The 13,157-nt window shown below is 39.7% G+C and overlaps 1 protein-coding gene across 17 annotated transcripts in view; it reads left to right on the top strand.

Moving 5' to 3' along the window:
• nalcn (sodium leak channel, non-selective) overlaps positions 1-13,157 on the top strand; it is a 99,266-nt gene that overhangs the window by 13,995 nt on the left and 72,114 nt on the right. For all 17 annotated transcript variants that reach the window (XM_074658658.1, XM_074658659.1, XM_074658667.1 and 14 more), the window contains 4 exons: positions 1,678-1,829; positions 5,047-5,189; positions 5,496-5,600; positions 10,401-10,487. In XM_074658658.1, the coding sequence (XP_074514759.1) occupies positions 1,678-1,829; positions 5,047-5,189; positions 5,496-5,600; positions 10,401-10,487 (487 nt within the window). The remainder of the gene's footprint in view (positions 1-1,677; positions 1,830-5,046; positions 5,190-5,495; positions 5,601-10,400; positions 10,488-13,157) is intronic.

The following is a 13,157-nucleotide window of genomic DNA, read 5'->3' on the forward strand; positions in this document are numbered from 1 at the left end:
AAGGGATTTAATAGGAATTGGGGAAAAAATCGCAGGGGAGACATTTTCTGATATGGATATTAGAAAAGGGTACTGGATTTGTGAACAAAGTAGGGTCTCGTCTTCTGGATGGTCAGGATTTCTGCAATTGAACTCATGGAATGAATAACATGCATAGTTTTGTTCAGTATGAATTAGATCTACTGAACTGGACATGGATTTATTAAAAGCTACATGATTGTGGTTTGTGTGATAGATATTTTGAGCCAATTAATGTAATAATACCATTTTAGAGGGTGTAAGCATGTCTATGAAAAATATGACTTAAAAAACATGTTTACATTGTACATTGTTACATTGTACAACGTTATTTTGTTTTCAAATTGGATGGAGATATGCTTAACCCACTGATTCAGTGTTAGCTGGAGTGGCCAGAGGTTGTTGACAGGACCTCACATTTTTCAATTATGCAAAGCATTACAAATTAATTTTGGTCTGATCAAATAATAGATTCATAAAACCAATCATAAAAAATGTCTTATCCCAAATGTGGTTTGTTTTTCATTTGACTCACCGAATTATTAATATCCCATTATTACTGGGCATTTGGTCTCTCATTTGAGGCTTCATTTACCTCCTCTTTGTCATCAAGAAACATGATTTATTTGATAAGATACAGTGGTGTTATTGGGCCCAGCATAATAAGCTTTATCGGATTCATCACTATGCCTCTGATTGCCCTTTGTGATAGTGCAATAAATTATCCCTTCTGATCCCGTATCCCTTAATAAACAATTTGGATGAATGTCTGGGCAGCCAATTTGAAGGCATTAATTTTCATTAGAGAAATCAAGCAGCTCCTGGAATAGCACCTGTGGCTAAAAGACAGGGGGACAGAAAAGGAAAGGGGGAGTGTGTGCCTGTACTCTGTATGTGTGTGCACACAGGCAATATTCATCTGTGAATGTGTGTTTTTTATGCTTATTTCTTATGTGTAAATGGGCATAAATAATTGACCTTCACATCCGTGATGTCAAACCTTAAAATGATCTCACGGCTCAAAATTTATACTTTGAAATTCACTTGTACCTTTAAGAAACATGAGTTCTGTCTTCATTTTGCTGTTACAATAATGTTTATTCACACATTACAGTATATAATTTTCTCTTTTTAAGATATTAATTCCACATTCTAGGTTGCTTACCAGCCCTGTCTCCTACAAAATTACGTTCCCATACAACTAAACTGCAATCTCAATTACGTTTTGAGTGAAACATATTTTCTCCCGGATTACAGTTGCAGTTTTAAACCGTTTTAAACCGTTTTAAACATATGATTAATTTTGTAAATTTAAATAAAATAAAGCAAAACTATTTTGTAAGGTTTAGGCAACAAACCTTGGTTACGGTTTAGTAAAAAAACATCATGGTTTGGCTTAAAATGATTATGTTTGTTACATTATTTAAGCTATGGACGTAAATTAAAACAAGTGAACGTTGACTTGAACGGGACGCGAACAGCGGCCTATTGGGTGGACGTCCTGTGGACATTAGAAATGTATTTGTGATGCATCAAAATCAAACTTAATCTGCGACAAAATACGCTTACCTCAAAACGTAATTCACAATGCAGTTTTGTTGTAGGGAACACAGTGCATACATATTACTTATAACTGTTTTTCTTCCCCTATTTGGTCAGTAATGTGACATGGAACAGCTTGGCCATCCCAGACACCCATTGTTCTCCTGATGGGGAGGGCTACCAGTGTCCTCATGGCTTCAAATGCGTGGACCTGGAGGAGCTGGGCCTCAGCCGACAGGAGCTCGGTTATAGTGGCTTCAATGAACTAGGTATAAGCTATACACTTACACATTTAATGCTTTTAAACTAGGGCTGTCAAAGTTAACGCGATACATTCGTTTTAACGCCACTAATTTCTTTAACACAATCGATGTTTTGGCGGTTGTAGCGGGCTCAGTTTTAAAGCTAGAGGATACGTGAAGATACAAGTATCATATGAAACTACAAAAAATGTAATGAATCCATTGGTACCAACCATGCCATACTAGCTTGTTCCGAATGAGGTTAAATAACGCTACAAACTTATGCTAAATTTTGGTGAGGAAAAACTGTCATGGCCATTTTCAAAGGAGTCCCTTGACCTCTGACCTCAAATTGTGTGAATGAAAATGGGTTCTATTGGTACCCACGAGTCTCCCCTTTACAGACATGCCCACTTTATGATAATCGCATGCAGTTTTGGCAAGTCATAGTCAAGTCAGCACACTTGACACGCTGACAGCTGTTGTTGCCTGTTGGGCTTGAGTTTGCCATGTAATGATTTGAGCATATTTCTCATGCTAAATGCAGTACCTGTGAGGGTTTCTGGACAATATTTGTGATTGTTTTGTGTTGTTAATGGATTTCCAGTAATAAATATATTCATACATTTGCATAAAGCAAGCATGTTTGCCCACTCCCATGTTGATAAGAGGATGAAATACTATGAACAATAATGCAATTTATTGTGTTTGAATTAGGGCTGTCAATCTATTAAAACATTTAAACACATAACTGTCTGATAACAACTAAACAACCACTTCCTCAAAGTAATTCACATTAATAAAAACTTCTCTTGTCACAGTTTCTTTCCACTTATAAATGTATTCTGTTAAGCAATGTGGAAGAATGACCCTGTGTGAGGAAGTGAGAACTAAAGTGCTGCATATACCAGCTTAGGCGTGAAGCTGTGCCATTCAGCAGCATCCTGCATTCTTATCAGCTGCACGCTGTTCAAATTCAGTGTCAGTGCACAGTGCAGTGCCCCTAATCTGTAGATAGCCGTGAAGGAGAGTGAGAGCTTCACAGTAAACACCACCTTCATTTAGACATTATAGACTGGAACATGGCACATTCAGTGCAATTTACGGGCTTAAATGTATCGGTCTATCAACACATTTTATAAATATGTATGTAGCTTTTACTGTGAAGCTTAAGTGCACCATAAAAAAACCCTGATTTTATTATTATGCACGACCTTATTTATAGGAGTGGTTCTCACCTCTTTAAAGAGTTTAGTGGGGATTCAGATGTGCTATTAATATTCACATCCATGTAGAGGGAATAAACTATGCATAAAAATATAGTAAAACCCTGTTCCCACTGGACAAAAAACCCACTAACACACACTAACATCTGGCTTTTGCCTTCAGTGGGAAAGGTTACAATCGACATTCATTTCCACGATAAATGATTCCGTCCCTTTTCCGGTGCGATGCTATGCGTTGAAGTGAATATATATATATATAATAAGTAAAATCAACAGGGACTTTGTTATTATAATTTATTAACATACAATTATATGAGCAACATGTAGCACTAAAAGCTAGTGTTTTAAAATGGGTACTACAGTTCCAAATTCAAAGCCGTGGCCCGTCCGCTCCATGTTCCACTCCTTCCGTGTGACTGATAGCAGTTAGCGTGTGTTAGCATCACGGCGTTAGCCCCTGGCCAGCAGCAGTAGTCAGAATCACTTCACCGGCTGTGTGTCTCAAATACTCGCTGCCTTGATAACCCAGCTGCACACGGACCACAGAGAGATGTGCTGAGGCTTTTCATGTCGGGTGGAATCTAATGTTATGTTATCTCTGTTGATCTCAGTTCATTTGCTTGCTTTCATGGCAGCAGAAGGCTGTGTTTGCGTGCCAATTTGTTTCATATGTGGCAATGGGGTGTAAAAATGGGCAGTGAACGGGATCACACATGCTAAATTTTGGTGAGCAAAAACTGTCATTGCCATTTTCAAAGGGGTCCCTTGACCTCTGACCTCAAGATATGTGAACGAAAATAGGTTCTATGGTTACCCACGATTTTTTCTATCCTATATGCAGTACGTGTGAGGGTTTCTGGACAATATTTGTCATTATTTTGTGTTGTTAATTGATTTCCAATAATACATTTATACATACATTTGCATAAAGCAAGCATATTTGGCCATGTTGATAAGAGTATTAAATACTTGAAAAATCTCCCTTTTAAGGTACATTTTGAACAAATAATGCAAAATGCAATTAATTTGCCATTAATTGGTTAACTGGTTTGAGAGTTTGAAAGAGAGACTAAATAAGTAGCAGATATAAAAAAAGAAGTAACCACCACATCAGAAAAAAAACAAACAAAACAGAAACACTCCTTTCCCTTTTCCAATAGACGAGTATGCCTAACGCCTATTTTTAGCTGGTTTTCCCATGTTTAAAAAAAAACTCCATATACGTGCTAATTCTGGTGGAAAAAGTGTAGTACTGTGGTATATCAGTAACTATTTCTAGCCCTGCATCCCAGAAACCCAGAGGCCCTGATTCAGAGCTGTTATGATGATAAGCTTAAAACAACAATATGATGCGCTTAATAGTTGAATTGGGAGATACCGACCACAACTATCTGTCATCTACAAGTTACCTGTCTAAAAATGACATGATGCGATCAGGGAGGTCGTCTATGTAGAGAAAGATTTACTAAACTGTTGGTCTTTTTAAATCACAAAAGGACACAGTCACAGTAAAATAATAGTAGGGTGATATAGGGTGTTATTCTTCCCTCACTAAATCATCTTTAGGTGAGTGTTAAAAGTACAGACAGTTCATTTGCAAAGAGTCCATTAACCAGAAAACGGGCAAGGGTTTCATTTTGTAGTTTGGCCAACTCACAGAATTTACATAAATTAGCTACATCTGACCAAATTTGTCGCTGACAGTGACAAAGACATGCATTAAAGATAATAATTCCGTCAGATTAATGAGTCTGTCTGAGTTAGAATTCAAAGTCTTGTCATTATAAAGAAGGGAGGATACAAGGGGAGCTGTATTTTTCATCCTGTAAGCTGTCAGAATGTACTGTCATTATATAGAAACTCATGGTATTGTCTTTTTGAAAGGTTTGAGGGGAGCCATGATAATTGGTGTGGAGCTCAGAGACACCACCGCGTTAAGCAAAAGGCCGATACTGACACTTGTTTCACTAACAATCTCTGCTTTTCATCTCTGACTCCTTGTGTCTGTCTTTGTTTAGGTACAAGCATCTTTACTGTGTACGAGGCTGCATCACAGGAGGGCTGGGTGTTCCTCATGTACAGAGCCATCGACAGTTTCCCTCGCTGGCGCTCCTACTTCTACTTTATAACTCTCATTTTCTTCTTGGCATGGCTTGTCAAGGTTAGAGCCAGTCTCTCTCTCTACTGCACTTTTCATAACACTTTCAGCTCCCATGGCATGGCAGCAGGGGATGGTTGAACACCAAAAGGTTTTGGTTAATTGACATAACCTAATCTCCCACCTACAGTCATAACAATTCCCCCTTGTTAGTAGAATGTTCTCTGGCTAATGAGAGAATAATATCATGTCACAGATAGTGAAAGGAAGTCAAGAGAGGGACCTCCACTGGGTCATTTATTTTTAATTGTCATAACACTTTCATTCTCACTGTCTCTGTTTCACTCTCTCTGTCTTTTCCCTTTACAGAATGTGTTCATTGCCGTCATCATCGAGACATTTGCTGAGATAAGAGTGCAATTTCAGCAGATGTGGGGGTCAAGGAGTAGCACCACCTCTACCGCTACAACACAGGTACAACTATCACACTCGCAGACACACAAGCTGACAAAGTAGTGCCACATGGACAACTTTATCTGACCTGATTCTAAACATTCCTTGAACACCAGCTTTCTTTAAAGCTGGTCATCTTGGTACAGAGTGCAAAAAAAAATAAAATGTGTCCATTCATCAGAGTTCAGCTCATCAGAGTTGCATGGATTCGGAAGATTCAAAGGAATGAACACAGACACATTTTGACAGGAGTGGCTTTCTTCAGGGTTACAAGAGTGCATGGTCATCAATAAAATGCCTTCACTTAAATCAAAATTGGCAGCCTAAGCGTGCTGAAGATATGTTTTTTGGTGCTAGAGGTACAGTAGAGAGTGTCTGCTTTGGTGACTTCAGGATCAAATGGTTATGCTGGCTTCATCAGATTGTTACCACCAGCTGAGTTTCAAACAGTTGGGATGAGATTCAGCACCTCTGAGTCTGAGGCCATGGTATTCTGCCTGTAAATGGTAGATTGACCTTCCTTTGGTTTGAGGAAAGTTACTTACATGGGTTAAGGAGTTCAGGTATCACAGGGTTTTATTCACAAGTAAGGGTAAGATGAAGCAGATTCGTGCATCGCCAACAATACCAGATTGTTATGGTAAAGAACGAAGGGTAAGCTCTTGATTTACCAATTAGTCTCCAAAGGTCATTAGCTCTGGGCACTGACTGAATTTATGCGATTGAAGATTGCAAGTGGTCGAAAATAGTTTGTCACAGGACAACTGGGGTCACCCCTACACGTCTTCCTAACTACAGTATAAGCGATGCGATCGAGCCATGGATGTAAAGTATAAAGAGAACTGGATACAGCATTGTAGGCGGGCGCCCGTTCATTCCTATGAGAGTTGCTCAGTGGCGCATGAAGCCAAAATGGCCCGACTGCCGAGTGATAAAGTACCTGGATCATCCGACGATCTTCCGCATCCATTGGGCCCATAGAGCAGGCGCAGTGACGGTCCTTTAACTCCGCCTCCCAGGCCTCGCTCCAGCTTCGGACTGGAGCTCATTCACATGAACAGAGGAAGGAAACAAAGGCCCTAATGATTTAAAAAAGGGCTGTTCAAGTGTTCATACAGGGAAGTTGATTTACCTCCAAAATATTATCAGCTGATTTATGAACGTCTCTTTCCCAATGTAGGTCTATGGGGAAAAAGTATTTTTGGGGCCATATGGCATCACGTGATGGACACGGAAGTTGTAGTACCACCGTTTGGCAACTACAATAATTTGCTTCAAAGCCTGGCACTCTTCCTGAGGGCTTGGAACAAGCAAACATCAGATTGTTTCAGTTTTTCCCAATGAAGATGTCCTATCCTGCTCTGTGCATCAGTGAACGGGCAAAGCGACGTGTCGCTTGTTGGAAAAAACGCTCGCTCTGGCTCTATTTATGCGAAGATTTGCACACCTCCAACCTATTTACATTGGTTAAAAACAATGCTGACAGTAATTGCCAGTTAATCACTCTCCTTATAGAGAGTCACATCGCTCGTAGTATATATTTGGACAATTCTTTGCGCTCCATTCACCAGAGTTTGCTCGGTTGCTGTATGTAAGGAAGAGGTGTTAGGGCCATGGTGAGGAGGTTGTACCTCTGGATTGAGCTTGGAGAAGAATTGGCATTGAAAGAAACCCTTTCAGGTAGTTTGGGCATCTGATCAGGATGCTTCCAAGATACATCCTATTGGAGGCATTCTGGGCATGTCTAACTGGAAGAAGACCCAGAACATAGAGGATATTGCTGGGGAAAAGGACACGTGGGCTACCTGGCCTCGTGTATCCTTATATGATCTGCCTTTGTAGCAATGGTGATTTAGTTACTTCAAAAAGACTTAACATTAGTTTGTCTAAGTCGCTGACCATGAACCAACACATCCCAGGTTTGATCCGGCTGGGGATCTTTATTGCATCTCTCTCCCTCATTTCCTTTCATCTCTCTGCAATTGCTATCTATTAAAGACACAAAATGCCCCCCACCCCAAAATAATTTGATACAACAAGATATCTAAGGTTACAAATGTTAAGGTATTAATAAATCATTATCAACCAATGCGCGAGAGACAACCCCAAAGTTTAAGTTAGCAACTTTGGCAGATATTATGAGAGACATTTGCCCTAAAGTGTTTAATATTCATTTGAACTACTTGCATTTTACTTTAAACATCATTTTATTTTGTCCAATATGGATGTTGAAAAGCAAATTACAAGGCTCTTACCTCAAAACTTGCTTTCTTTGTGCTCATATTTTTCTCCAGATATTTTCTATCACTGCTTGTAAATTATCATAAGATCAGGCCATAGACGAATATAGACTAGAGAGAGATAACAAGGAATACTGACAGACTTTATGGCCTGAAAACACATTCAGTGTCATAAAGAAGTGATTTGGGTGACAGTTTTTGAAGGTTCATTTTTGAATGCCCATAGATTTCTCACCATCATTCAGTCCAGACAGCAGTCAGTTATGTTTTTTGATTAGCATTTTCAAGTTTGAACATTTAGCTGTCTTACAATTGTCCTTTCCGGTATGATAGGGGTTGTTACTCTGGTCTTGATTAATGCTTTTTTTGTTCTTGACGTTATAGCCATTTGATTGCCTCTTCCACACTTACAGTTAGACTACTCTGGACTGACAAAGAGGGTTTGAAGCAGAGAAAATCAAGAGCGAGCGAGGGAAAAGTGTTTTGTAAAATATGTGATTACATTACAGTTGAAAACTGTGAAGATAAGGAGGCAGAAAATCTGAGTTATTTGTTTCAGTGCTGAATTCACAGAGAATATACTGTATAACACTACATAAGGTGTTGTATATATGGCAGCAGGCTATTAAAATGATAAAAAATAAATAAATACAATGATAAATAATGAATATGGTGGGCCAATGCATAGATCGGCATTTGTATTTTGCAGATATTTTGTTGATTTAATAGAAAAGGTATCATTGGCCTGTCACTGAAGCACATCTGGAGTTATACGTTTGGATTGTATTTGTTAAGAATCCAAAGTCCCTTTTTTAAATATTTTACATTTTTAATCATAATGGAGTTGTCATGACACGCAGTGAACTGTTTTCCGTACTGTTGTTTATTAAAATTATACTCCTGGAAAGTCATGAAACTAAAACCTCTGTTACTCCAATCTTGGTGGAAAACAGGCTGCTGCCCACGGCATGTATGTACTGCTATGACCTTGAAAACAATTAGCCTTTCTTTCCATTATCAAAATTAATTGTAATCACATTGTCATGCCCCAATCTTTATCTTAGAGGGGGGAAAAACTAATTAGCTGTGGTGTAACACTTAACTGTCAATCACGGAGGCTGAAACAATAATGCTCCCTTCCTGTTGTTCCCTAGAGAGGAAGTGCTGTTATAAGGTGGCCCTGGGAGACACAACCCATGCCACGATACCCATTCCTTGACTTTGCTATACTCTCTCCAGATTATTGAGGCTTTTAATAGAGATTAGACTGTAAAGCCTAACTGTGTTGATAAACCGACAATGGATAAATCCACTTTTGTTTCACAGGAATTGTAATTAAGGGCTGAACTTAAAGTTGAATTACACTGAATTCTACTTTGGCTTATCTGAAGTTGAATGATATCAAACCCTGTGTGTTTGACATCAAGGTTGTAGATAGTATTCTCTTCGCCATGTTATATTAAATGCAAGATGATAAAAGCTATTGATTGGGTAGCACGGTGCTAGGTTGTGATAAAATGTGAAGCCGACGTGGAAGGTATAAGACAAAGCTGAAACAGAAGGGGAAAATGGTACAGTATGTAATTAAAGCGTGGAATGATGAATGAGGCAGAGTGGTTGAAGGATTTCTACAAGCAAGCGGCAGCTCTTTATATTGGCTCTGTGATGCTACTGGAAGTTTAGTTTTTTGTTTTAGAAACCTCAACAACCTTCAAATTTCACTTAATTCTCACTTTCATTAGCCGTGTTTCAATTCCCATTTTTATAAACATCTTGAAGTATCGTATTAGAAAAGCTGTGTGGAAATTTGATAAAAACTTCCCCAAAGAAAAAAACGTTTTTACGCTTGCTCGAGACCATTAACTCATGTTTAAAATGTTTACTGAGGTAATAAATCAAGTGAGAAGTAGGGTAATTTCCTCATAGACTTCTATATAATCAGACTTCTTTTTGCAACCAGAGGAGTCGCCCCCTGCTGGCTATTAGAAAGGATGCAAGTTTGAGGCACTTCTGCATTGGCTTCACATTTCAGAATTGGAGGTTGCCATCTGGGTTATATAGCAGCTACATACATACATATAGTAACACAACTGTGGCAGTTTTGGCGTCAGGAACAATTGCATCATAATTCCTTATGACAAAGGTTGACAACTAACTGAAACTTGCTCTTCAGGTGAACTCATCTGCCAAGTTAACAGAGTACAAGATGAATGACATGGCATTTTGGAACCAGTTGTCATGATAGTGCTTATTACTAAGTTGTAGAGTTCATGTTTCAGAAGAATGATTGATATTCATGAGTGAGCCAGCTCTCTTGTGAGTTTGAAAGTCTCTGCTGTGATATTGGTTTGTTTTTATTTCTAGTGTTAGGTCCTTAGGCCTACATACCGTATTTAGTAGCTGTACGAATCTGTGTTCATGATGCCTTCAGCTTTTTTTGTGGCCACAGATGTTTTATGAAGATGTAGCCAAAGGGTAGATGTGTGTGTTTGAGTTTTGTCCAGTGCCATAAATGGTGTGCATTTTTTTTTCTTTGTGTGTGTGTGTGTTCTGCTCCTCATGTGCTGTCCTTGTGCCACAGATGTTTCATGAAGACTCTGCTGGGGGGTGGCAGCTTGTAGCTGTGGACGTCAACAAACCACATGGCCGAGCGCCTGCCTGCCTCCAGGTAAACACGTCGCATAATTAATATGCTGCTGACGCTGCTGGTGTAAAGTATTTCCGTCTGTCTCTCACACACACAGGCATAATTCATCTCAAAGGTGACATCTGAACATACATCATTTTTAAACTTACCTGAACTATAAAAGCGACACTTTCTGTTATTTGAATGTCTCTCTTAATGTAGAAATGCGTTGTATTAATATAGAATCAGTAAACCTCATCCATTTAACAAGTGCCACGCAGTATCACCTCATTGTTTTCACATTTGTCTGTGTCTTCAACGGCCGTGCCAAACGACTAAATGATGGGATTTTAAATGAGGGGAAGCTCATGTTTGATGTGTAGAGCTTCACTAATGATGTTGCCCCGGTGATAGATGCGTTTTAAATGACGTCTACATGATGGACGCCGCTGTTGCCTTCGTGGACGTTGTGATCCAAACGGTTGGGCTTTAAAGATAAGCTGAAAGCAGCGGGCGCTGCTCGCAGCTGGCCCACTGTTGATAGCGGTGCGGTGTAAAAGGCTGGGCCCTCGCTGTGAGATACTGCCAATTGCCGCTACGGCTATGAGAGGGAGGATAGCTGTCAACAAACCCTCGTGGTGAAAATACCGTTCCAGAGCGAGGAAGAGAGCACAAATAAAAATAGAGAAAGAGGGGCAGAGAAGAAGGGAAGACACGAGAAAAAGACAGAATGTGAAATATGCAGTATTCCCATTAAAGCAGCACGTACCCCAGAGCCTCATCATCAGTTGGAGGAAAGATTTAGATAACCAGAGGGATAAACACGGCTGACTTCCCTCTGAGCCCTGTGCTCCATTACAAGGAACACCCAAAGGCTGCTTCATCTGCCTCATTCACTCAAACCAAAATAGCTATTACTGTCATCCTATGCCAAAAAGAAGATGAAGGGTTAACATATTTGACAGAGAGAGTCATTAGGCCATGTTCAGACCGACAATAGCGCCGTGTCAAAAAAACACAGTTTCCATGTCAGTGAGACTGCTGCTTTGGCAAAGTGGGGGTCCCAACGCAGACGGCTCCCACTAAACAATGAAGGGCTGTCTGGCGAAAAAAGTTGACACCGGCTTAACTTTTGCAGCAATATGACATCATCTAGCTACATATACGTTCAAGAGCACATTCCTGGTGGATTACTTTGTAATGTAGACGACATAATATTTACTTTGCAGCAGTCGAGGAGGAGAAATGATTGCCGCCATGATAACTTTCTAGAGTAAAATTGCTACAAAAACTCCCTGTGTTTTGATGCCTTTGAACTTATGGATTTTGATTCAAACTATATTTCTCACTGGTACCTGTAGCTATACACCCACACTAAACTCAGACCCTTGCGCTTTCTTTTTAAGTCTGAACACCGCCTTAAGGATGCAGACGACGTCCTGTGAGACGGACCGAGCTGCACAGTGTTTTAGTAGGTCAGAGTGCAGAACAACTCGCACCTCCATCACATGGGAGTGCTTCAGCTCTGGGCAATGACCCAGAAATTGTGATAGATGTCTCCTGTCAAAGAGAGCCTGACATATAAAAAAAAGCACCATAGAACGAGAGAAATATAAAAAGGAATAATGATCGTATTATTCTTCCTTCATATTAATATCAGGGGAGTATATTTCATAGTAGGACCAGTGTTACACAAGACATTTATGGTAATGCTCTGCCAGTGATACACGGTCACAGAGTAGAAGAGAGGTACTGTGCGTAAAAACAAACAAACAAAGGAGGCTAGTAGTTAAAGTATTTCTCAGTGTTAGAAAGAAGCAGTGGGTCTTTGTATTGGACTGGATGTGGACATTCAAGCAACCTTCATTGAGCATGGCTCTAGCAGACAGCCTGTATTTGTCAGACATTGTAGTCAAGCCCCTAGACGTCCTGTTAACCACAGTTGCGTGAAGACATTCGGCTCTGCAAGTGAATCCACCAGCCACAAATCTTTAAGGATGACTTATTTCCTCATGGTTCCTCATAGGTTTAGGAAAATATTGAGTTGGTTAGGTTTAGGCAACAAAGCCACTTAGGTTTAGGAAAAGATTGACTTGGTTAGGTTTAGGTAAACAAACTACTTTGTTAGGTTTAGGAAAAGTTTGTGTTTGGGTTAAAACTGCGGAAGTGGTGTAACTGAAGTACGGCAGTTACATGACAAATAAATCAACGTTGATTTCTGGTTTCACACGGGGTATGAACGCCAGCCTCCTGGGCGAGAGTCTGGTGTTTTCTAACCCATTTATCCACCCCGACCTCCTCCCTGCGAGCGTTTGTCGCTCTTTATACTTCCTGTTTCACGTTTACATGGATTACATACAAATTGATTTAGTGGGATACATATGAATTGCAGTGCATTACTTTTTGTAGGTATAGCTACGAATGGTGTATGAGAACAGCTTGGTCCACCACAGAAGCCAAAATTTATATCAACATCAATAGTGATTAGATGACATCATTCAATCAATATAAAGGAATAAGCATAATGCCTTGATTATAAGAGGGATGTTGTGATTTCCAGTTTTTAACTCCACTCGTCATCTCCCATGCAGTGCTGCTCTACAACTGTAACTCATCTTTTAAACACAACTCTTTCTGGCCATTGCAAGTGGATTTCTTTTGCAGATTTAAAGTGATAGTCCACACAAAGTCTGTATTAGTAATCTTAATTTA

The sequence above is a fragment of the Sebastes fasciatus genome, chromosome 14 (assembly GCF_043250625.1).
Source record: "Sebastes fasciatus isolate fSebFas1 chromosome 14, fSebFas1.pri, whole genome shotgun sequence".
NCBI classification, from domain to species: Eukaryota; Metazoa; Chordata; class Actinopteri; order Perciformes; family Sebastidae; genus Sebastes; species Sebastes fasciatus.